Consider the following 26,345-nt stretch of genomic DNA (forward strand, 5'->3'; position numbering starts at 1 on the left):
ATGACTGTATATGACTTTTATTTCTCAAATTTAAATATAAATCATAAAAAATGTACAATAACTAGATAAAAACTAAGAAGTGTTTTTATAGGTGTGAGAATAAGTGTAGATTTATTTTTTCCTATGTGTAACCCTTTGGTTTAATGTTATTTATTGAGAAGACGTTCTATGCCACCTTAGACCACACGGCAGCCTTTGTCAAGTATAAAGAGACTGTGAGTACAAGGATGTATTTTAGACCCTGTTTCTGCTAAGGGGCTCTCTGTGTCCACACTCTTGAGGACGCTGCACTTTATGTAGCCTTCTAGAACCCTTTAAATTTCGTAGCGAGAGCCCTCTATTTTGTTATTATAGGCTATATGCTTTTTTTTTCTTGAGGTGGAGTCTTGCTCTGTCGCCCAGGCTGGACTGCAGTGGCACAATCTCAGCTCACTGCAACCTCCGTCTCCCAGGTTCAAGCGATTCTCGTGCCTCAGCCTCTTGAGTAGCTGGCATTACAGGTGCCTGCCACCAGGCACGGCTAATTCTTGAATTTTTAGCAGAGACACGGTTTCACTATGTTGGCCAGGCTGCTCTCAAACTCTTCATCTCAGTCGATCCGCCCACCTCGGCTTCCCAACGTGCTGGGGGAAACTTGATTTTCTATAACATTATGTTACTGGATATTTCTGTAAAGTTTAAAATGAGGGAGGGAGAGAGACAGAGAGAGAGCAAACTCCAGAGTTGGGACTCTGGAATCTTGGGTCATGAGACAAATTTTAGATAAAACTACAAAAATCCAGAATTTACATGTTGTGCTTTTTGCTGATAAAGTACAATTCTAAGAAAGTAAATAATTGCATAATCCTTCCCTGGGGACTTAAATCACTTTAACTGGTTCTGCTGTAATACTAGAAATACAAGCATGAAAAATTCTAATGGTTTATTAGTCACAACGACTCTGAAAACCTTAATAATACCTATTAGATATTTTGCATATTACACAGGAAGAAGAGTTTGAATCTCAGATAAAAACAGTAAAAATACATGAAAAGTCTTTCACGTTAGCACAGATTTTAGGCATCTCGTGTTCGGGAGGTTGGATCTGAGACGTGTTTTGAGTTGGTCATAGTGAAGGACGCGAGGTGTCAATTCTAGTGAGAACAATTTCCAGGAAGCCATGTTTCGCTCTTGAGCGAGCACCCACTGGGCCTCGTGCAAGGTAGAAAGAGCCTGTGTACGTCACCCTCCCATGATGTGGTCAGCATGTACACTGCATGGGCAGGGCGCCAAATAACATCCTGTGCGCTGCTGAGCTGAGCTGGGGCGCGGCCGCCTGTCTGCACCGGCAGCACCATGTCGCTCATGGTCATCAGCATGGCGTATGTTGGTGAGTCCTGGAAAGGAATCAAGGGAGGGAGTGCGGGGATCAAGGTCTGGGCCCAGAGGTGGAGATATAGGCCTGGAGGTGGACTGATGGGCCTGGAGTGGAGATCTGGGCCTGGAGTGGTGTTACCGGCCTGCAGTAGAGATATGGGCCTGGAGTGCAGATATGGGCCAGGAGTGGAGATGTGGGTCTAGAGGTGGATATCTGGGCCTGGTGTGGAGATATGGACCTAGGATGGAGATATGGCTCTGGCTGGGGAGATATGGGACTGGAGTAGAGATATGGGCCTGAAGTGGAGATATGGGCTTGGGGTGGAGATCTGGGCCTGGGGTGGAGATATGGGCCTGGATTGGAGATATGAGCCTAAGGTGGAGATCTGTGCCTGGATTGGAGATCCGGGCCTGGATTGGCAATATGGGCCTAGGGTGGAAATATCGGCCTGGAGTGGAGATATGGGCCTGGAGTGGAGATATGGGCTTAGGGTGGGGATATGGACCTGGAGGCTGGGTCTCTGCACAGCCAACAGCCGTGTTCTTCGGTGCAGGTAGGCAGTGAGGGTGAGTTTACCTTCAGCCCAGCAAGGGCCTAGCTGCCAAGACTCACAGCCCAGTGTGGGCAGCAAGGGAGGCCTGATTTGCCTGCAGATGGATCATCCATCATGATTTTTCTTTCCAGGGTTCTTCTTGCTGCAGGGGGCCTGGCCACATGAGGGTGAGTCCTCCAAACCTTAGGGTGTCATCTCCCCACGTAAGAGGATTTCCCCAAAACGGGAGGGAGGTCCTGTCGGGGTTTCTCTCATAAACTAGGAAGAGGGGACACTGGGCTGCTCGGCCCACAGTTCTGACCTCGCCTCCCTGACCTTTCATTCCCTTGGCAGAGCCAAGTTCTGTGGGGACCAGGGTTAGACTGGGGTGCTCAAAGCTGGGGTGTGTGGTGGGGAAGTGGTAGGAACAGCAGATCCTCTGAGGACAAAGGTGTTACTCACACACTTCAGCATTTCCATGACGGTAGGGGCTGCAGTGTGGCTGCTGTCATTCTACCAGAAGAGGTGGGAAACCACAGCCATGGCCGTGACATTCCAAATCCTCTGATGGGGGCTCAGTTGTTTATTTTCGTTCAGGCATCCGCTGATATCCATTCACAAAGGACATGCCCTCCACCCCATGTCTACCTTGTGTTGTTGTATGTGACTAATCTTACAGTGTTAAAATCTAGTAGGAGTCTCTTACTCAGCACCTGCTCAAAGTCCTCAGCTGACACTTTTGTTGTAGGGAGACAGCATGTCTTTGTGGGATGGGTCCTTCCTTCAGCCCTGGGCACCAAGGTGTGATAACAGCCATAGAAACGTGGAAAGTGAGGAGAATCTTCTGAGCACAGGGAGGGAGGGGCGGCTCCACATCCTCCTCTCTAAGGCGGCACCTCCTTCTCCCCAAGGTGGTCAGGACAAGCCCTTGCTGTCTGCCTGGCCCAGCCTTCTGGTGCCTCCAGGACATGTGATTCTTCTGTGTCACTCTTATCTTGGGTTTAACAACTTCAGTCTATACAAGGAAGATGGGGTGCCTGTCCCTGAGCTCTACAACAGAATATTCTGGAAGAGCCTTTTCATGGGCCCTGTGACCCCAGCACTCGCAGGGACCTATAGATGTCGGTGTTTACACCCACACTCCCCCAGTGGGTGGTCGGCACCCAGCAACCCCCTGCTGATCATGGTCACAGGTCAGAGGGCTCCTGTCTGGCATTCTCTTTGTCCCACTTCCTGAATCCCAGAGCTTCTGGTGGGGTGTCCACCAGCGTCCCATCATCCAGACCCTAACTGTATTTGGGGTAAAGGGGATTGAATACAGGGAAATGGGTGCTGTGGTGGGAAGAATAATTGTCCCCAATGATGACTACATTCTAATTCCTGGAGTCTGTGACTATTTATGTTATAGGGGAAGGGACTGAAGGGGAAGATGGAGCTCAGGTTGTTGATGAGTTGACCTTGAGATGGGGAGACAGCCTGGACTGTTCCACTGGGCTCAGTGTAATCACAAGAGTCCACATGAAAGAAGGAGGAAGAGGAGAGTGGGGATTAGAGCAGCATAATGGGAGTCTCCCTCAGCTTTGAAGGTGGAGGAAGGCTGTGAGCCATGAATGCAGGTGGCCTATAGAGGCTGGAAAAGTCAAGGAACTGATTCTCCTGAGTCTCCAGAGGGAACAAAGCCCTGCAGGTGCCTTGATTTTACCCCAGGAAAAACAGGGTCTGATTTCTGTCTCTAGAATTGGAAGGGGTCAGTGTGCTCTCTCCTGCTGCCATTCTTCTGATAATTTTCTAGAGCAGCAAAAGGAAACCAACACTGGAACCCAGGTCAAGGACAAGTTAAGAAAGGACACAAGGATAGCTGGGCATGGTGGCAGGTCCATGTAATCCTAGTGACTCCGGAGGCTGAGGGCAGGAGAATTGCTTGAACCCAGGAGACAGAGGTTGCAGTGAGCCGACACCACACCACTTCACTCCAGCCTGGGCAAAGGAGTGAGACTCTGTCTCCAAAATTAATTAATTAATTAAAGAAACCAAACAAAGAGAAGGTTGGCTACACCAAGATCAGCAAGGGTGGGATAATGATGCCACCACCAGGCTCCATCCACATAGGGAAGGGCTGATACTCCTCCAACCAGCACCAGGAGCCAGCCTATGGAAGCTGGCACCATGGAGAAGGCACAGGCATGGCAAGAGTGGCTCCGGGTCCCCACCAGCAACAGGCTGTGTGGACACTGCTGCATGCCTAACAGATCAGTTCATACCTCCTGCCAAGGATTCCAATTCGTCCAAAAGAGATTGAACCAGGCTGCGAAGAGCCTGGACATGCAGCCTATCCTGGTCCCTCTTCCAACCCCACATAGACAGCAGGAAAGATATTAGTGCGAAATAGATACAACCGCCCAAGAGATGAGGCTGAGCCCAATGGGAAGGGAATCAGAGGCTACTAGAGACAGGACAGAGAAGACGGAGGGAGACAGATGGAAGGACCTGCACCAGGAGTAATGGGCACAGAAACAAACATGAAGACACAGAGAGGAAGGAGAGAGACAGACACCAGCGAGAGGAAGCCTCACATTCTAGTTGCCATGGATGGGATGATAAAGAGAGATGCCTTCTAAACTCACAACCTCTCTTCCTAGGAGTCCACAGAAAACCTTCCCTCCTGGCCCACCCAGGTCCCCTGGTGAAATCAGAAGAGACAGTCATCCTGCAATGTTGGTCAGATGACATGTTTGAGAACTTCCTTTTGCACAGAGAGGGGAAGTTTAACGACACTTTGCACCTCATTGGAGAGATCCATGATGGGGTCTCCAAGGCCAACTTCTCCATCGGTCCCATGATGCCTACCCTTGCAGGGACCTACAGATGCTACGGTTCTGTTCTTCACTCCCCCTATCAGTTGTCAGCTCCCAGTGACCCTCTGGACATTGTGATCACAGGTGAGAGTGTCCGGACATTCTTCTCATTGTCATTGGGATGCAGAGTGACTGATCCAGGACTTGGAGGCCCAGGTTGTTGTAAGGAAGATGAGCTTGGTATTCTTATGGAGAGAGACTGACTTGGTGAGGTCTGTACCAACAGAGACAGAGAAACAGGAGACACAAGTACAGACCAGGTGTCATAACAGAGGACAGACACAGGGGCCATACCGGGAGTTAGAAAAGACAGAAAGAGTTAAAGGAGACAGACAGACAGGCATGTCCCAGAGAGAGGTGAACTTCCATGCTGACTTTGCTCAGAGACCTGGCACAGATTAAAAATTTCATTTCTGTTTTACCTCCACAAAGTGTTCTCTACCAGGAGAACCCAAGGACACCCATATTTCTGACCTGAGTTGGGCCCTGTGGCCTCAGGCCTTGTGGCACCTACAGATGCCAAGTTTATTCTGACACCTCTGCCTTCCATGCAATGGAGAGTAATCGTCCCAGGATATCATGGCCCCAGAACACCAACCCCTGTATGCTGTGTGAACTTGGGGTCCCCACACTAGATTCTGAGGCTCACATTCCAAATAACCCCACATATGAGAGGATCACTGAGAGACACAGAGAGAAATCAGGGACACCAAAAAGCAAAGACATAAACACACAGAGAATGAGCCAGAGGAAGGAGATTGAGAAACTCACAGACACATAAAGAGAGAGAAAAGAGGGCAGAGAAGTGGAGAGAATGATGGAAGGGAGCAGAGAAAAGCACGAAAATTAGAGTCCTGAGGGAGAGGCACAAGGACATAGAAAGATGGAGATGTGGGGATGAATTGCAGAGATTCCAAAGAGAACTAGAGAGACCGAGAGGCAGAGCAAGACAGATGATAGATGGATAGATACAGATAGATGATAAATAGGTAGATGATAGATAATAGGTTATAGATACATAGAAGATGATTGATTGATTCATTGATTAATAGATGATACATAGAGATGATGATGATGAAGGTAGATAGATAATACATAGAGATAGAGAGGCAGACAAAGAGAGAAATCATAGAAAGAGAGAGATGATACATAGATATAGATAATAGATGATTGATGGCTAGATAGACAATTGATAGATAAATAGATGATATATAGATATAGATGACAGGTAGAGAATTTGTAGATAGGCACCGAATAGATAAATAGATAGATCGATAGAGAATAGATAGAAATATGCAGAAAGTTATGAACAGGACACAAAGTGAGAAACTCAGAATTTAAAAAAGTAACATTAAGTCAACCAACCCAAGGAGGGTCAGAGAGAATAAAACAATCCAAAAAGGGAAAACATATCTATCTAGAGGTGGGGAAGTGAGGTCAGAGACCTAGAGAGACAGAGAAGGTGGAAGGAGGAAGTAGACATGAAGAGAGATGGGGTGGAGGGTGAGAGATAGAGAGAGAGCATTAGGTCATAGAGCAGGGGAGTGAGTTCTCAGCTCAAGTGAAGGGAGCTGTGACAAGGAAGAACCTCCCTGAGGAAACTGCCACTTCTCCTTCCAGGTCTATATGAGAAACCTTCTCTCTCAGCCCAGCCGGGCCCCACGGTTCAGGCAGGAGAGAATGTGACCTTGTCCTGCAGCTCCCAGAGGTCCTATGACATCTACCATTTATCCAGGGAGCAGGGGGGCCGTGAATGTAGGCTCCCTGCAGTGTCCAAGGTGAACAGAACATTCCAGGCAGACTTTCCTCTGGGCCCTGTCACCCACGGAGGGACCTACAGATGCTTCGGCTCTTTCCGTGACTCTCCCTACGAGTGGTCAAACTCGAGTGACCCACTGCTTGTTTCTGTCACAGGTGAGAAAACCCCATATCTGTCTCACGTCCTATGATCCTAAAGCCTTAGCTGAGGAGCTTCCTGCTGATGATGGAGAGGAGCATGGACAGATGCAGAGAGAACACGCAGCTTGGGTGTGAGGGCGGGGTTAGGGTGCAGGATGGCAGACACGGCACCTCCAAACCCTCCTGCATGGCCTGCATGGAGGCCTCTGATCAGGGCTCCAGGCACCCAGGCAGATGAAGAAAGCAGTCAGGAGATACCCAGAGATGGGGAGACTGGGCTCAGTTTGGGAGGATCAGAGGTTCCCTCAGCCCCTCAACCTTACCCATTTCCCAGAAGCCCATCCTGGCCTCTCACCCACACAGAGATGTCATCACCAGCAACCCCTACACCCTTTTCTTTTTCTTTGAAAAAATGTTTATTAAGGTGAAATATACCTATATACCTTACCAACTTTAACATTTTTTTTTTTTTTTTGGTGGAGTCTAGCTCTGTCCCCTATGCTGGAGTGCAGTGGCACAATCTCAGCTCACTGCAACATCCGCCTCCTGGGTTCAAACGATTCTCCTACCTCAGCCACCTGAGTAGCTGGTACTACAGGCACGCACCACCACGCCAGGCTACTTTTTGTATTTTGAGTAGAGAGGGGGTTTCACCATGTTGGTCGAGCTGGTCTCGAACTCCTGACCACGTGATCCACCCGCCTCAGCCTCCCAAAGTGCTGGGATTACAGGCATGAGCCACCGCGCCCGGCCACTTTTACCATTTTTAAGTGTAAATTCTAGTGGTCATAAATACATTTATATATATATATATATTTTTTTTTTTACCCTCCACCCTTTTCTTCCTGGCCTCTGGTAGCCACCATTCTACTCTCTACCTTCATGAGATCCACCTTTTAGCTCCTGTATATGGGGGAGAAATAGGAATCTTTGTAATGACTTCGAGTTCCATCCATGTGGCTGCGAATGACAGGATGTTATTCTTTCTATGGATGAGTAGTCTCCACTGTGCGTATGTACTACAGTTCTCTATTCGTTCATCCACTGATGGGCAGGTAGGTTGACTCCACATCTCGGCTACTGTGAACAGTGCTGCACCAATCATACGAGTGCAGATATCACTTCGATATATTGATTTCCTTTCCTTTGGATATAAACCCAGTAGTGAAATTGCTGGATACTATGAAAGTTTTTCGTTTGTTGTTTTTGTTTTTGTTTTTGAGACACTTTCTCTCTGTGCCCAGGCTGGAGTACAAGTGATGTGATCTTGGCTCATTGCAACCTCCGCCTCCTGGGTTCAAACGATTTTCCTGCCTCAGCCTCCCTAGTAGCAGGGATTACAGTTGCACGCCCCCATGCCTGGCTACTTTTTCTTTTTTTTAGTATAGATGGGGTTTCCCCATGTTGGCTGAGCTGCTCTCAAACTCATGACCTCAACTGAGGTGCCCGCCTCGGTGTCACAAAGTGCTGGGATTACAGGCATGATCCACCGCACCCAACCTCTTTTTAGTTATTTAAAGGACTTCCATACTTTTCTCTGTAATGGCTGTACTAATTTACACTCCTACCAACAGGGTACCAGGGTTCTCCTTTCTCTACCCCCTTGCCAGCATTCCTTTTGCCTGTCTTGCAGCTAAAAGCCATTTTATTTTATTTTATTTTATTTTATTTTATTTTATTTTGAGATGGAGTTTGGCTCTTGTCACCCAGGCTGGAGTGCAGTGGCACGATCTCAGCTCACCGCAACCTCCACCTCCCAGGTTCCAGTGATTCTCCTGCCTCAGCCTCCCGAGTAGCTGGGATTACAGGCACATGCAACCACGCCCGGCTAATTTTTCTATTTTTGGTAGAGACAGTGTTTCTCCATGTGGGTCAGGCTGGTCTCAAACTCCCGACCTCAGGAGATTCGCCCACCTCAGGCTCTCAAAGTTCTAGGATGATAGAGGTGAGCCACCACGCTCGGCCTAAAAGCCATTTTAATGGGGTGAGATGAAAACTCACTTCGATTTTCATTTGCATTTCTCTGATGATGAGTGATACTGAGGACTTCTTCATATGCGGGGAAATTTCATGTCTTTTGCTCCTTTTTCAATTAAATCATTTGTTTTATTGAGTTGTTTGAGCTTCTTATATTTCTAGTTATTAATCCCGTCTCAGATGCATAGTTTGCACATATTTACTCCCAATGTGTGCGTTGTCTCTTCACGTTGTTGGTTTATCTTTAGTGGTGCAGAAGTTGCTTAGTTTGATGTAATCCCAATGGTCTATTTTTTGCTTTGATTACTTGTGTTTTGAAGAGTTTAAAACAAAGTGTCTTTCTTCAGACAAACGCCCTGGAGCATTTCCCCAATATTTTCTTCTACGTATTTCATAGGTTCAGCCCTTAGACTCACATCTTTAATCCATTTTCATTTGATTTTTGTGTATGGTGACAGGTAGAGGTGCAGTTTCATTCTTCTGCATGTAGATGTGCAGGTTTCCCTGCACTGTTGATTGAAAAGACTGTCCTTTCCTGATTGTAAGTTCTTGGCACCTTTGTCAAAGTCCAGTGGATGGGCTGGGCATGGTGGCTAACACCTGCAATTGCAGCACTTTGGGAGACCGAGGCAGGTGGATCACCTGAGGCCAGGAGTTCAAGATCAGCCTGGCCAACATGGTGAAACATCGTCTCTACTAAAAATACAAAAATTAGCTGAGCATGGTGGTCAGCCCCTGTAATACCACTACTCAAGTGTTTGAGGTGAGAAAATTGATTGAACCCAGGAGGCTGAGGTTGCAGTGAACCGAGATTGCACCTCTGCACTCCAGCCTGGGTGACAGAGTGAGACTCCATCTCAAAAGAAAAAATAAAAAACCATTGGATGTTAATGCATGGATTATATCTGTGTTCTTCATTCTGCTCCATTGTTCTATGTGCCTTTCTTTATGCCAACGTCGTGCTGTTTTGCTTACTACAGCTCTGGAATGTATTTTTAGATCAGGTAGTGTGATGCTCCTCTTTTCTCTTTCTACCTTGAAGTCTCAAGACAGTGGGTGTCACATATAAAAATTATGGGAAAAAGGAACCCAGGACTCCCAGAGCCCAATATCAGATAACAGAGTGTTGGCCATGAACCTACCTCAAAGATTTCCATTGAGTAGAGGACAGACACCCTCATTTCCTCACCTCTGTCCTGTCTCGTGTTCTAGGAAACCCTTCAAATAGTTGGCCTTCACCCACGAAACCAAGCTCCAAAATCGGTGAGTACAGAACCCTCTTATATCTGCCTTTGGAAACCTGGGGAGGTGGAAACCTTGGATTCAGGCATTGATTCAGCATCTCACAGCTCTGACATTGTGCACCTGTCTTCCACCATCTCCGAACTCCAGATACTCCAACAGCGCAAGGGATCTGGGCCCAACACAGGGCTCAGTGAAATCTCTTAATCTCTAATTTGATGGAGCTGAGACCTCCTACAAGCTAGAAGAATGATTGCCAATCTGACATCCTTCTCAGAAAAAAATGCAATATTTGTTCTGCCTGCATTCCTAACTGGAGGATAAATTCCTGGGGGCTTGAGAGCGGGAAGGGAAGGGAACATCTCATGAGGGTGAGGTGTTTTAGAGAAGTGCCACTTGCCAAGGAATGAGCTCCTGTTGGTCATGAAGCAACCCTGGCTGACTCCGCAGAGCAAGAGCCTTGCCATAACAGAGAACAGAGCTCATGCACGCACACTTCGACTCACTGACTCATTCAGCCACGGCCCCATGCTCAGGCTGTGCAGTGTGGAACCTTTTCCTATTGTTGCCATAACAAATTTCCACAAGATTCGTGGGTGAAAACAAAATGGTTTTTTAATTATCTTAAAGTGCTGTAGCTCAAAGTATGAAGTGCATCTCACTGGGCTAAAATCAAGGTGACAGCAAGGCGGCCTTCCCTCTGAAGGTTCCAGGCAAGAATCTGCATATCACTTGTCCCAGCTTCTAAAGGCTCCCATGTTCCCTGGCTCCCGGTCCCCTTCCTCCTTCCTCAAAACCCACAAAGGCTGGTCACATCTCACATGGCATCACTCAGACCCTTCTTCCTTACCACACCTCTTTCTCTGAATGCTGCTTACCCTTCTTCCTCATCTTTTGAAAACTTGGGGATTCTATCGGGTTCACCAAGATGAAAATCCACCATAATCTCCCAGAAATCATCCAGGATACCCTGGTTTTAACTTCAGCTGATTAGCAACCATAATTCCATCTGCAATCTTCATTCCTCCTTTCCATGTAAAATAACATATTCACAAGCTATGGAGGCTAGGACAGGAACATTTTGGAGTGGGACAGCATTCTCCTGCCTTCCACAAACAGTGAACAAGATGCATTTGGCCTCTGCTCTTGGGACACTGATATTGCAGATGGTTAAATGGGAGGGCAGAAAATGAATGCACAAGTGGACCAATAAATGAATGAACCATTTGGAAGCATCTGTGCATGAAATCTATTTGTTTTTTTCTTTGTTTATTGAGACAGAGTCTCCCTCTGTCTTCCAGGCTACAGTGCAGTGTCACGATCTGGGCTCACTGCAACCTGCACCTCCTGGATTCAAGTGATTCTCCTGCCTCAGCCTCTCGAGTAGCTGGGATTACAGGCAACTGCCACCACATCCGGCTAATTCTTATTGTATATTTTTTGTAGAGAGGATGTTTCACCATGTTGCCCAAGCTTGTCTGAAACTCCCAACCTCAAGTTATCCAACCGTCTCAGCAACCCAAAGTACTGGGATTACAGGCGTGAGCCACTGTGCCCAGCCAGAATTCAAAATCAATAATAGATAATGCTGAGTGTATAATTTTGGGTGACAGAGAAGTTCTCACTAATCAGATATTTGTGACATTAATGAAAAAGACGAATTGAACCCCTGAAAGATTGGCGGAAGGATTTTCCACACACAGCTGTCAGCCGTGACGGCACAAAGGTGAAAACAATCTGATGTTGAAGGAAGAGGTTCTGCATTCGAATGCTGGGAATGAGTTGGGGAGAATGATGAGACGACTGTAGAGAGATGGAGAGCACACTGGGTACACAGGAAACTAAGGAGGAACAAGGAGTGTGTGTTTGATACTCACAGCCATTGGATTCAACTCAGGGTAACTAGGAATCCCTACATGATTAATAGTGACTGACATGAAAATAAGGGAGGCCGAGGTGCGTAACTGGAATCTAGGAGACTATGGAAAAGGCAATTCCCGCCCCACTGGTGAAATGTAGTGCTGATTTAGACACTAAGTGGATGAAGCAGATGTATATAAGATATGTTTGTGAGGTAGAATCATTGGCTGGAAAGGCTTGCTGGGTTTGATTTTCCTAGTTGTTTAATCCTGGCTTAATTAATTTCTTTCTGAGATTTATTCCTCCTACGCATAAATCAATACCTGGCAAAGGAGTGACAGATATATGAGGGGTGGTGGAAATGAAGGGACCTATTATAGCATAATATACAAGTCTGTGAACGGTGGCTCACTCCTGTAACCCAGCACTGCAGGAGGCCAAGGCGGGTGGATTCCATGAAGTCAGGAGTTCGAGACCAGCCTGGCCAACATGGGGAAACCCTATCTCTACTAAAAACACAAAAATTAGCCGAGCATGGTGGTGCATCCCTGTAATCCCAGCTCCTACTCTGGAGGATGAAGCAGGAGAATGACTTCAACCCAGGAGCTGGAGGTTGCAGTGAGTCGAGATCGTATCACTGCATTCCAGCCTGGGGACACAAGGAGACTCTGTCTCAAAAAATAAAAATAAGAAATTCATAAATATAATAAAACACACACGAATGACAAAGGCACCTGAATTCCAATCATCATTTTTCTATTTCTCTCTAATCACTTCTTTGATCCTTTATCTTATCCATTAGGCAATCAGCCTAAAACCTCTTCCCTATTTGGCTTTCTGTGAGCATGAGATCATATAGAAAATGTGAAAGCCCGCTGAATCCTCCAGCACAGATCCTGGAATAGAGAAAGTGCTCTGTTCATGGCAAAAAAAACTTGCCCCCTCACCCAAATCCCCCACCTCAGCCCTACTTCCAATCACCTGTGGAGATTCAGATAGACCATGGGGAGGTAAACGCTAATACTCCTTGGAGTGAGTCCAGATCTTGGAATCAGAGATCAGCGCCAGCACTAGCTCCTGCTCCCCTTTCGTACTAATTCACAGGAGGACAGGTGGTATTGAAGCAGTAGATGGTGGAGGGGGCGGTCCTTCCCCCAGCCTCTCGGGTGGAACAGCAGCCTAACATGTGTCTCCTGAGATCACGAAGAGTAGCACGTTTCACACGGGCTTCAACACTATATCCTGGCTGTTTGACATAAGAGAATTCTACTTTGCTATTTTTATCTTGATTTCACTTTTGTTTCCTTTTCTTGGAGAATGCAAGTTGTTTGACTCAAGAATGCTGTGGATGTAGAAATCCTAAAGCACATTCGCTGTGTATCAATCCCAGTCCAGTCTTCCCAGAGAAGACTCTAAACACCTCCTGTACTGCGCCTGGGCCTATGCCAATTCCTATCACTCACCGTCACTCAAGGGAGACAGAACACACAGAGAATACATTACATAGGCAGGTTCATTACTAACACATAAGCAGTGAGTGACAAGAGAAGCCTACATTTCAATGTGAGCCAGTCCCTCAAGGCTCAGAAAAGCTGCTCGGGACATATGGAGTCACCCGATTTGCAGTGTAGCTGGGAGAAGCCAGAAAGCAGCCCAGCCTGGGTTTTGCACCCTGGAGCCACAGGAAGCACTCAGCTAAAGCACTGCATGACGTCCTCCTCTAGGAAGAACAGGAAGACAGCCCAGCTGTTCTGGGACATTCCTCCTGATCTCAGGACATTGCTGTCTTAGTCCACTTTTGTTGCTATAAAGGAACACTTGAGCCTGGGTAACTTCTAAAGAAAAGAGATTTGTTTCCCTCACAGTTCTGCAGGCTGCACTGGAAGCATGGCACCAGCATCTATTTCTTGTGACGGCCTCAGGCTGCTCCCACTCTGGCAGAAGGGAAGGAGGGTCTGTCTGTGCAGACCAGAGAGATCAACGGCAAGAGAGGGAGTAAGTGGGAGGGGGAGCGATGGAGCTTCCAAGCTCTTTTTAACAACCAGCTCTCCAGGAACTAATAGAGGGGGAACTTGCTAACCCCCTCTCCCTGGAACAGCATTGATCTCTTCATGATGGATCCACCTCTATGACCCAAACACCACCCAATAGGCCCAACCTCCCACACTGGGGGTTAGATTTCAATGTGAGGTTTGAAGGGGTCAAACATCTAAACTAAAGTAGTTGTATCCTCAGCACGTTCTATGGTTACTATGAGAGCTATAACTGAGAAAGTGGGAGAAAGCTAGGTTTCCCGCCATCTGGGTGCTTGTCCTAAAGAGGCATTGTATGTGGTTACCTGTCAATCAAGATATGCGAGACAATTCATAAAGAGGAACTGCTATGATTAGCTTCTTATTGGTGTCTCGTCTTCTTCCAGGTAACCCCAGACACCTACACGTTCTGATTGGGACCTCAGTAGTCATCATCCCCTTCGCCATCCTCCTCTTCTTTCTCCTTCATCGCTGGTGCTCCAACAAAAAAAGTAAGTCTCACGAAGCAGAGACCAGAGAGCTCAGGGCCATGTGGGGAAGCAGGATGAGTGCACGCAGGTGTGTGTTCCTCACCGGCAGGATAGTCCCTGGCCCAAAGCAGGAGCCTCAGAAGCAGGACTTTCTAGAGAGAGCACCAGACACCCTGCCCCTACCTTCAGCTCACAGACCATTGCCTGATTCTGAACTGTATCCTCATGTCCCTTGCAGCCACTGACATCCAGGAGAAGGTTCCATGACAGGCAGAAAGTGGGAGACAGAGTCAATGGGATGGGAACTCAGAGCTATTCATGGGATGGGTCCTTGAGCTCAGAGTGAGAGAATGTCTGCGTCTGCTGTTGGCAACTGAGGGACCTCGGGCACCTATGGCCTCCCCCTGCATGTTGCTATCTGCTTATGAAATGAGGACCCACAAGTACCCTCCGAGCTGTTTTGACGACTACTGTCTTCTACAGATGCTGTTGTAATGGATCAAGAGCCTGCAGGGAACAGAACAGTGAACAGAGAGGTAGGTGCTCCTCGGGCCAGCCTCGTGGCTAGTCTTATTCCCAAAGAGTCCTGAAAAATGTGAGCACCCTCCCTCACTCAGCATTTCCCTCTCTCCAGGACTCTGATGAACAAGACCCTCAGGAGGTGACATACGCACAGTTGGATCACTGCGTTTTCACACAGAGAAAAATCACTTGCCCTTCTCAGAGGCCCAAGACACCCCCAACAGATACCATCGTGTACACGGAACTTCCAAATGCTGAGCCCAGATCCAAAGTTTTCTCCCGCCCATGAGCACCACAGTCAGGCCTTGAAGGGGTCTTCTAGGGAGATAACAGCCTTGTCTCAAAACCGGTTTGCCAGCTCCAATGTACCAGCAGCTGGAATCTGAAGGCGTCAGTCTGCATCTTAGGGCATCGCTCTTCCTCACCCCTGGCCACCTCTCCAGCCTAACTGGCTTACTTCCTAGTCTACCTGAGGCTGCGATCACACTGAGGAACTCACAATTCCAAACATACAAGAGGCTCCCTCTTAACACGGCACTTACACACGTGCTGTTCCACCTTCCCTCATGCTGTTCCACCTTTCCTCAGACTATCTTTCAGCCTTCTGTCGGCAGTAAAACTTATAAATTTTTTTTAATAGTTTCAATGTAGTTTTCCCTCCTTCAAATAAACATGGCTGCCCTCATGGTTTCGGTAATGGGAATCTTTTCTTGCCTAAGGCTTCCGGTGTTATCAGTACCATGTCCATATTACCCCATCTGTTCTCCATTGGGTTCTCACCCCTGGACTCTGAGCTTCTGGAAGCAGGGTGGAGCCTGATTTTCTTCTGGGACTCCAATTTCCATCCAAAGATGCAGCACATAGGAGGTTCCAAGGATCATGAATCCCACGAACAAGTGATATTCTTACTCTCTGCAGACCTGGAAAGCTGGCAGAGTCATTCCACGATGAAACATTTGCAGAGTCACAGGCCTTGTTAGTCTCATCTCCACGGGGACACATATCAACACATCATCTTTCATACTATAAATATACAGTCGCTCCTCCATATCTGTGGGGTTTACAGGTGTTTATTGAACCAACAATAAATCAAAAATGTTTTGAGAAAAAAATCCCCGAAGTTTCAAAAGCAAAAAACTGTGTTGAATCGATACAAATCAAGTAGAGTGTAGGCTGCGTCAGGAATTATAAGTAATCAAGAGATGATTTCATGTATACAGGAGGATGTGCATGGGTTATATGCAATTGCTAGGCTTTTTTTTGTTGTTGTTGTTTTGAGACAGTCTCAGTCTCTCACCCAGACTGGAGTGCAGTGGCGCGATCTCAGCTTACTGCAACCTCCCCCTCCCAGGTTCAAGTGATTCTCTTGCCTCAGCCTCCCCAGTAGCCTCCCCTAGGATTACAGGCATGTGCCACCATGCACAGATAAATTTTTTTTTGTATTTTTAATAGAGATGGGCTTTCAGAATATTGGACCGGCTGGTCTTGAACTCCTGACCTTGTGATCTACCCAACTCAGCCTCCCAAAGTGCTGGGATTCCAGGCGTGAGCCAGGGCGCCCAGCTTCACTATGCCATTTCATGCAAGAGGCTTGAGCATCTGCAGATTTTGATATCTGAATGGGGATCCTGGAACCAATCACCCAGGAATAGTGAAGGACCACTGTATATAATTTTTTTTGTAATCTTAAAAATAAAGCATAAAAAAAGTACAACAAGAAGATAAAAATAAGGAGTGTTTTTATAGTGTGAGGATAAGTTTAGATTTATTTTTTCCTATGTGTAACCCTATGGTCCTGTGTTATTTTATGAGAAAATATTCTATTCCACCTTCAACTACATGGCAGCCTTTGTCAACTATAAAGGGACTGTGTATCCACAGATGTATTTTAGACACAGTTTTCTGTCCATTGGTTCTCTGTAGCCCCTCTCATGAGGATGCTGCACTTTATGTAACCTTATAGAACCCCTTAAAATTTGGTAACCTGAGTCCTCTGATTTGTTATTATAGGTTATTTAGTTTGCTTTTTTTTTTTTTTTTCTTGAAACAGACTCTTCCTCTGTCACCCAAGCTGGAGTTCAGTTGCTCGAGCTCAGCTCACTGCAACCTCCGCCTCCCAGGTTCAAGCCATTCTCGTGCCTCTGGTTTAGTACTAGAAACTCAAACAGGAAAATTAGAATGGCTTTTTGTCACAATTACTCTGATAATGTTAATAATACCTGTTAGATATTTTGCACATTACACATGAAGAAGAGTTTGAATCTCCGATAAAAACACAAATACATCAAAAGTCTTTAATGTAAGCACAGAATTCAATCATCTGGTGTGTGGGAGGTTGGATCTGAGACGTCTTTTGAGTCTGATCATAGTGAACGATGCAAGGTGGCAGTGAACGATGCAAGATGGCAATTGTAGTCACAACAATTTCCAGGAAGCCATGTTCCGCTCTTGAGCGAGCACCCACTGGGCCTCATGCAAGGTAGAAAGAGCCTGCGTATGTCAGCCTCCCATGATGTGGTCAGCATGTAAACTGCATGGGCAGGGCGCCAAATAACATCCTGTGCACTGCTGAGCTCAGCTGGGGCGCGGCCGCCTGTCTGCACAGACAGCACCATGTCGCTCATGGTCCTCAGCATAGCGTGTGTTGGTGAGTCCTGGAAGGGAATCGAGAGAGGGAGTGAGGGGATGGAGATCTCAGCCTAGAGGTAAAGATATGGGCCTGGAGTGCAGATATGGGTCTGATGTGGAGAAATGGGCCTGGAGTGGAGATATGGGCCTGGAGAGGAGATACAGGCCTGGAGCGGAGATACAGGCCTGGAGTGGAGATATGGGCTTGGGGTGGGGATATGGGCCTGGAGCCTGGGTCTCTGCACAGCCCACAGCCTGTTCTTGGGTGCAGGAAGGCACTGTGGGTGAGTTTACCTTCAGCCCAGGAAGGGCCTGGCTACCAAGACTCACAGCCCAGTGCGGGCAGCAAGGGAGGCCTGGTTTGCCTGCAGATGGATCGTCCATCATGATCTTTCTTTCCAGGGTTTTTCTCGCTGCAGGCGGCCTGGACACATGAGGGTGAGTCTTTCCCCAAACCTGAGGGTGTCATCTCCCCACATAAGAGGATTTTCCTGAAACAGGAGGGAAGCCCGGTGGGGGATTTTCTTATAAATAAGGATGAGGCGACCCTGGGGTGCTCAGCCCACAGTTCTGACCTTGCCTTCCCCAGCCTTCCTTTCCCTTGGCTGAGTCAGGTTCTGTGGGAACCCGGGAGGGTAGACTGGGGTCCTCCAAGCTGGGCTGTGAGGGGAAGATGTGGTGTCACTGGCAGAGGAAGGGAGCAAAACAGTGCTAGGAACAGCAGGCCTCTGAAGACAAAGGTGTAACTCACACCCTCCAGCGTTTCCATGACGGTAGGGGCTGCAGTGTGACTGCTGTCATTCTACCTAAGAGGTGGGGGAACCACAGCCATGGCCCTGACATTCCAAATCCTCTGATGGGGGCTCAGTTGTGTATTGTGGTTCACGCATTGGCTGATATTCCATTCACAAAGGACATGCCCTCGACTCCATGTCTATTTGTGTTGTTTTATCTGAGTAATCTTGCAGTATTGAAATCTAGTAACAGTTGCTTATTCAGCACCTGCTCAAAGTTCTCAGCTGACACTTGTTGTAGGGAGACACCATGTCTATGTGGGATGGGTCTTTCCCGTAGCTCTGTGCACCCAGGTGTGGTAAGAGCCTTAGAAACGTGGAAATGGGGGAATCTTCTGAGCACAGGGAGGGAGGGGCGGCTTCACATCCTCCTCTCTAAGGCAGCGCCTCCTTCTCTCCCAGGTGGACAGGACAAGCCCTTGCTGTCTGCCTGGCCCAGCGCTGTGGTGCCTCAAGGAGGACATGTGACTCTTCTGTGTTGCTCTCGTCTTGGGTTTACCATCTTCAGTCTGTACAAAGAAGATGGGGTGCCTGTCCCTGAGCTCTACAACAAAATATTCTGGAAGAGCATCCTCATGGGCCCTGTGACCCCAGCACACGCAGGGACCTACAGATGTCGGGGTTCACAACCGCACTCCCCCACTGAGTGGTCCGCACCCAGCAACCCCCTGGTGATCGTGGTCACAGGTCAGAGGGCTCCTGTCTGGGCTTCTCCTTGTCCCACCTCCTGAGTCCGAGAGCTTCTGGTGGGGGTGTCCACCAGGGTCCGATCATCCAGGCCCTGACTGTATTTGGGGTCAAGGGGGATTGAATACAGGGGAATGGGTGCTGTGGTGGGAAGAATAACTGTCCTCAGTATGGCTATATTGTAATCCTTGGAGCCTGTGACTATTTGTGTTATAGGACAGGGGACTGAAGGGGAAGATGGAGCTCAGGTTGTTGATGAGTTGACCTTGAGATGGGGAGACGGCCTGGACTGTCCTACTGGGCTCAGTGTAATCACAAGGGTCCACATGAGAGGAGGAGGAAGAGGGGAGTGGGGATTAGAGCAGCGTCGTGGGAGACTTCATCAGCCACTGCGGGCTTTGAAAGTGGAGGAAGGCCAGAAGCCACGGAATGCAGGTGGCCTTTAGGGGCTGGAGAAGTCAAGGGAACTGATTCTCCCGAGTCTCCAGAGGGAATGCAGCCCTGCAGATGCCTTGATTGTAGCCCAGGAAGAACAGGGTCTGATTTCTGTCTCCAGAAGTGGAAGGGGTCAGTGTGTTCTCTCCTGCTGCCATGTTTGTGATAATTTTCTCCAGCAACAACAGGAAACCAACACAGGAACCCAGGTCAAGGACAAGTTAAAAAACCAAACAAGAAGGTTGGCTACCCTGAGATCAGCGAGGGTGCACTGCTGATGCCACCACCAGGCTGGAACCACACAGGGAGGGATCGACAGGCAGAGTCGGGGGTGAAGGGTGAGAGAGAGAGAGAGCACTAGGCCATAGAGCAGGGAAGTGAGTTCTCAGCTCAGGTGTGAGGGGAGCTGTGACAAGGAAGAACCTCCCTGAGGAAACTGCCTCTTCTCCTTCCAGGTCTATATGAGAAACCTTCTCTCTCAGCCCAGCCGGGCCCCACGGTTCAGGCAGGAGAGAACATGACCTTGTCCTGCAGCTCCCGCAGCTCGTTTGACATTTACCATCTATGCAGGGAGGGGGAGGCCCATGAACTTAGGCTCCCTGCAGTGCCCAAAGTCAATGGAACATCCCAGGCCGACTTTCCTCTGGGCCCTGCCACCCACGGAGGGACCTACAGATGCTTCGGCTCTCTTCGTGACTTTCCCTATGAGTGGTCAGACCCGAGTGACCCACTGCCCGTTTCTGTCACAGGTGAGAAAACACCATGCCTATCCCATGTCTTATGATCCTAGAGCCATAGCTGAGGAGCTTCCTGCTGATGATGGAGAGAAGCATGGACAGATGCCGAGAGAAGACGAAGCCTGGGTGTGAGGCCAGGGTCAGGGCACAGGATGGCAGACACGGCACCTCGAAACCCTCCTTCATGGCCTGCATGGAGGCCCGTGGTCAGGGCTCCAGGCACACAGGCAGATGGAGAAAGCGATCAGGACAGACCCAGAGGAGGGAGACTGGGCTCAGTTTGGGGAGATCAAAGGTTCCCTCAGCCCCTCAACCTTACCCGTTTCCCAGCAGCCCATACTGGCCTCTCACCCACACAAAGAGATGTCATCAGCAGCAACCCCTACACCCTTTTCTTTCCGTCTGAAAAAACATTTATTGAGGTTAAATGTAACTATATAATTTACCACCTTTACCATTTTTAAAAGTAAAATCTAGTGGTCATAAATACCTTTATATGCTGGGTGCAGTGGCTCATGGTTTTAATCTTGGCGCTTTGAGAGGCCAAGGAAGGCGGATCATTTAAGATCAGGGGCTCAAGATCAGCGTGGCCAACATGTGGGAAATTCATCTTTACTAAACAGACAAGAAAAATTGGCCAGGCATGCTGGCCTGCACCTGTAGTCCTAGCTACATGGGAGGTTGAGGCAGGAGAAGCACTTAAGCCCAGGAGGCAGAGGTTGCACTGAGCCGAGATCATGCCACTGCACTGCAGCCTGGGAGACAGAGAGAGACTCTGTCTCTAAATAAATAAATACATCTATATTCTTTTGTTGTTGTTGTTACGCTCCGCCCTTCCCTTCCTGGCCTCTGGTAGCCACCATTCTACTCTCTACCTTCATGAGATCCACCTTTTAGCTCCTGTATACAGGTGAGAAATGGGAATCTTTGCAATGACCTCCAGTTCCATCCATATGGCTGCAAATGACAGGAGGTTATTGTTTCTATGGATGAGTAGTCTCCACTGTGTGTATGTACTACATTCTCTCTATCCATTCACCCACTGACGGGCAGGTAAGTTGACTCCACATCTTGGCTACTGTGAACAGTGCCACAACAATCATACAAGTGCAGATATCACTTCGATATATTGATTTACTTCCCTTTGGGTTTACACCCAGTAGTGGAATTGCTAGATCCTATCAACAGGGTACCAGGGTTCTCCTTTCTCTACCACCTTGCCAGCATTTATTTTGTCTGTGTTTCAGATAAAAGCCACTTTAATGGGGTGAGAAGATAGCTCACTGTGATTTCAATTGGCATGATTAGTGATACTGAGCACTTTTTCATGTACATGTTGGCCATTTGTACGTTTTGTTTGTTGAGAAATGTCTGTTCAGGTATTTTGCTAATTGTCAAATTAAGTTCATTGTTTTATACCGTTGCTTGAGTTTTATGTATATTCTAGTTATTAATCCCCTCTCAGATGCATACTTCACAAATATTTTCTCCCAATTTGTCTCTTCTTCACTTTGTTGGTTGCTTCTTTTGCGGTGCAGAAGCTGCTTACTTTGATGTAATCCCAAAGGTCTATTATTTTGTTTTGATTTCTTGTGTTTTTGAGATTTTAAATAAAATGTCTTTCCTCAGACAAATGTCCTGGAGCATTTCCCCACTCTTTCCTTTTAGATGCTTAATGGTTTCAGGCCTTAAGTGTTTCTTCCATTTTCATTTTATTTTTTGTGTATGGTGAGAGGTAGAGGTGCAGTTTCATCAACTGCATGTAGATACCAGTTTTCCCTGCTCCATTTATTGAAAAGACTGTAGTTTCCTGATTGCAGGTTCTTGGCACCTACAATCATCAAAGTCCACTGGATGTGAATGCGTGGATTATATCTGTGTTCTTCAGTCTTCTCCATTGCTCTATGGGCCTTTATGTCAACATCATGCTGTTGTGCTTACTACAGCTTTGTAACATATTTTTAAGTCAGGGACTGTGAGGCCTCCAGCACCTGTTTTGTCTTTATACCTCGAAATCTCAGGACACTGGGCATCATTTAACAATGATGATGGAGAAGGGGACACCAGGACTCCTAGGGCCCAACATTAGATAACAGAGTGTTGGCCATGAACCAACCTCAAAGAATTCCTTTGAGTAGAAGACAGGCATCCTCATTTCCTCACCTCTCTCCTGTCCTGTGTTCTAGGAAACTCTTCAGGTAGTTCATCTTCACCCACTGAACCAAGCTCCAAAACTGGTGAGTAAAGATCCTTCTTATCTCTGCTTTTGGAAACCTGGGGAGGTCGGTACCTTGGATTCAAGCATTGGCTCAGCACCTCCCAGCTCTGTGATTGTGGGCCTGTCTTCTAACATCTCTGACCCCCAGACACTACAACAGTGAGAGGTATCTGGGGCCAGCAAAGGGCTCAGTGAAGTCTCTTCATTTCCAATTTCTGCAGCTGAGACCTCCTCCAAGCTAGACGGATGAGTACAAATCTGACATCCTTCTCAGGGATAATGTGGTGTTTTTTCTGCCTGCATTCCAAACTGGAGGATAAATTCAAGGGGACTTGAGAGAGGAGGAGAAGGTAACATCTGATGAGGGCAAGGTGATTTAGAGAAGTTCCACTTGCCAAGGATGAGCCCCTGTTGGTCATGGTGCAACCTTGGCTGAGTCTGCAGAGCAAGAGCCTTGCAGTAAGAAGGAACGTAGTTCATCCGCGAATATGACACTTCCACTCACTCACTCGTTCAGCCACTGCCCTGTGCTCTCACTGTACAGTGTAGAACCCTTTCCTGCTGTTGCCATAATAAATCTACACAAACTTCATGGATGACAACAACACAGCTTTTAAAATTCTCTTACAGTGTTATAGCTGAGAAATATGAAATGCATCTCACTGGGCTAAAATCAAGTTGACTACGAGGCTGCCTTTTCTCTGAAGGTTCCAGGCGAGAATCGGCTTCTCACATTTCCCAGCTACTAGAGGTTCCCACGTTCCTTGGCACCTGGTCCCCTTCCTCCTTCCTCGAAGCCCACAAAGTCTGGTCACGTCTCTCACATGGCATCACTCAGATCCTTCTTCCTTACCTCACCTCTTTCTCTAAGTGTTGCCCTGACTTTTTCCTCCTCTTTTAAAGACTTTGGGATTCTATTGAGTTTACTAAGATAATCCATCATAATCTCCCTAAAATCACCCAGGATACCCTCGTTTTAAGTTCAGCTGATTAGCAACCATAATTCCATCTGCAATCTTCATTCCTCCTTTCATGTAAAATAACATATTCACAAGCTATGGAGGCTAGGACAGGGACATTTTGGGGGTGGGCCAGCATTCTCCTGCCTTCCACAAATGGTAAACACGATGCATTTGGCCTCTGCTCTTAGGACACTGACATTGCAGATGGGCAGATGGGAAGGCAGAATATAAATGCACAAGTGGACCAGTAATGATTGATCCATTGGGAAGCATCTGTGCATGAAATCTATTTACTTATTTATTTATCTATTTATCTATGTATGTATTTATTTATTTGCGGCGAAGTCATTGTCTATCCCCAGGCTGGAGTGCAGGGCAAGACCTCGGCTCAGCACAACCTCCACCTCCCTGGTTCAAGCGATTCTCCTGCCTCAGCCTCCTGACTAGCTGGGATTCCAGTCCCTTCCACCACACCCAGCTAATTTTCTTTTATATTTTTTAGTAGAGATGGAGTTTCACCATGTTATGCAGACTGTCTCCAACTCCCAATCTCAAGTAATCCGACCGTCTCAGCATCCCAAAATGCTGGGACTCAAGGCGTGAGCCACTGCGCCCAGCCAAAATTTAAAATAAATAATAAACAATTCTAAGTGTAAAATTTCAGGAGACAGAGACAGTCTCACTAATCAGATAATATTTGTGACCGTAATGAAAAAAAAGTAGATTCAACCCCTGGAATATTGGCAGAAGGATTTTCCACACACAACTGTCAGCCGTGAAGGCACAAAGGTGAAAACAATCTGATGTTGAAGGAAGAGGCTCTGCCTCAAATGCTGGGAATGAGATGGGGAGAATGACAAGATGACTAGAGAGATGGAGAGTACAATGGGTACACAGGAAACAAAGGAGGAACAAGGAGTGTGTGTTTGATACTCACGGCCCTTGGATTCAACTCAGGGTAAGTAGGAATCCCTACATGATTAATAGTGACTGACATGAAAATAAGGGAGGCCCAGGTACGAAACTGGAATCTAGGAGACTGTGGAAAAGGCAATTCCCGCCCCACTGGTGAAATGTGGTGCTGATTTAGACCCTAAGTGGATGAAGTAGATGGATATAAGATATGTTTGTGGGGTAGAATCATTTGCAGGGAGGGCTTGCTGGATTTGATAATGCCTACTTATTTAATTTTGAGTTTATTAACTTCTGTCTGAGATTTAGTTTTCCTTCTTGTAAATCAATATCTGGCAGAGGAGTGATAGATAGATGAGGGGTGGTGCAAATGAAGGGACTTATTATAACCTGTGAACGGGAGCTTACACCTGTAACCCAACATTTTGGGAGGCCGAGGTTGTTGGATCACTTGAGGTCAGGAGTTTGAGACCAGCCTGGCCAACATGGAGAAACCCCATGCTCTTTTTAGCAACCAGTCTTAGGGACCTCATGGAGAACTTGCCAACCATGACTCATAGGATTATGTTATGTCTCAGCATTAATGTATTCATGATGGATCCACCCCCATAACTGGAACATCTCTCAACAGGCCCAACCTCCCACACTGCGAGATAAATGTCAACGTGAAGTTTGGCAGGGTCAAACATCCAAACTATAGCAGTGGTATCCCCAGCATGTTCTCTGATTATTTTGAGAACTATAACTGAGAAAGCAGGAGAAAGCTGGGTATCCTGCCATCGGGGAACTTGTCCTAAACAGATGTTGTATGTGCTTAGCTGGCAACCAAGAAATGAGAGACAATCCATAAAGAGGAACTGCTATGATGAGCTTCTTAATGGATTCCCACCTTCCTCCAGGTATCCACAGACACCTGCACATTCTGATTGAGTCCTCAGTGGCTATTATCCTCTTCATCATCCTCTTCTTCTTTCTCCTTCATCGCTGCTGCTCCAACAACAAGAGTAAGTCTCATGACGCAGAGGCCAGAGACCTCAGGGCCATGTGGGGAAACAGGATGGGAGCACACCGGTGTGTGTTCCTCACTGGCCGGATGGTCCCCGGCCCATGGCAGGAGCCACAGAGGCAGGGCTTTCTAGAGAGAGCAGCAGACACCCTGCCCCTGCCTTCAGCTCACAGACCATTGCCTGATTCTGAACTGTATCCTCATGTCCCCTGCAGCCACTGACATCCAGGAGAAGGTTCCGTGACAGGCAGAAAGTGGGAGACAGAATCACTGGGATGGGAACTCAGAGCTATTCATGGGATGGGTCCTTGCTGTCAGAGAGAGAGAATGCTGGGTCTGGCTGATGACAGCTGAGGGACCTCAGGCACCTACGACCTCCCGTTGTGCGTTGGTGTCTGCTCATGAAATGAGGACCCACAAGTGCACTTCCAGCTGTTTTGATGACTTCTATCTCCTACAGATGCTGCTGTAATGGACCAAGAGCCTGCCAGGGACAGAACAGTGAACATGGAGGTAGGTTTTCCTCAGCCCAGCCTCATGGATTGAGTCTTATTCCCAAATAGTCTTGAAGAATGTGAGCACCCTCCCTCACTCAGCATTTCCCTCTCTCCAGGACTCTGATGAACAAGACCCTCAGGAGGTGACATACGCACAGTTGGATCACCACGTTTTCACACAGACAAAAATCACTGCCCCCTCTCAGAGGCCCAAGACACCCCCAACACATACCACCATGTACATGGAACTTCCAAATGCTAAGCCCAGATCATTGTCTCCTGCCCATGAGCACCACAGTCAGGCCTTGAGGGGGTCTTCTAGGGAGACAACAGCCCTGTCTCAGAATCAGCTTGCCAGCTCCAATGTACCAGCAGCTGGAATCTGAAGGCGTCAGTCTTCATCTTAGGGCATCGCTCTTTCTCACACCACGAATCTGGTGCCTCGCTCTTGCTTACAAATGCCTAAGCTCCCCACTGCTTCCTGAGAGAAAACACACTCCTTTGCTTAACCCACAATTCTCTATTTCACGTGACCCATGGCCACCTCTCCAGCCTAACTGGCTTACTTCCTAGTCTACTTGAGGCTGCGGTCACACTGAGGGACTCACGATTCCAAACACACAAGAGGCTCCTCTTAACACAGCACTTACACACATGCTGTTCCACCTTCCCTCATGCTGTTCCACCTTTCCTCAGACTATTTTCCAGCCATCTGTCATGAG

At 47.6% G+C, this 26,345-nt stretch overlaps 2 protein-coding genes across 12 annotated transcripts; both read left to right on the forward strand.

The window, feature by feature from the left end:
- The first annotated feature begins 1,277 nt into the window (after positions 1-1,277).
- Positions 1,278-15,097, forward strand: LOC100435483 (killer cell immunoglobulin-like receptor 2DL3). Of its 11 annotated transcripts, XM_063719661.1 has the most exons (10): positions 1,336-1,369; positions 2,042-2,077; positions 2,801-3,082; positions 4,529-4,603; positions 4,745-4,828; positions 6,365-6,658; positions 9,833-9,883; positions 14,142-14,246; positions 14,709-14,761; positions 14,860-15,097. In XM_063719661.1, the coding sequence occupies exons 1-10, from the start codon at positions 1,336-1,338 to the stop codon at positions 15,034-15,036; spliced, it is 1,191 nt and encodes a 396-aa protein (XP_063575731.1). In that variant the 3' UTR covers positions 15,037-15,097. The 11 variants fall into 11 exon arrangements, with proteins under 11 accessions (XP_054395011.2, XP_063575736.1, XP_063575731.1 ...); XM_063719666.1 differs by having other exon boundaries at positions 1,297-1,369; positions 4,529-4,828; XM_063719659.1 differs by having other exon boundaries at positions 4,565-4,828.
- Positions 15,098-17,360: 2,263 nt separating this feature from the next.
- LOC100936503 (killer cell immunoglobulin-like receptor 2DL5A) lies at positions 17,361-26,158 on the forward strand. The gene is given in 9 exon segments (XM_024237820.3): positions 17,361-17,394; positions 17,778-17,813; positions 18,572-18,856; positions 19,747-20,040; positions 22,215-22,265; positions 25,020-25,124; positions 25,587-25,639; positions 25,740-25,988; positions 25,991-26,158. Coding segments are annotated over 9 exon segments (1,206 nt in total). The 3' UTR covers positions 26,090-26,158.
- The last annotated feature ends 187 nt before the right edge of the window (positions 26,159-26,345 follow it).

Source organism: Pongo abelii, chromosome 20, assembly GCF_028885655.2.
Source record: "Pongo abelii isolate AG06213 chromosome 20, NHGRI_mPonAbe1-v2.0_pri, whole genome shotgun sequence".
NCBI lineage: Eukaryota > Metazoa > Chordata > Mammalia > Primates > Hominidae > Pongo > Pongo abelii.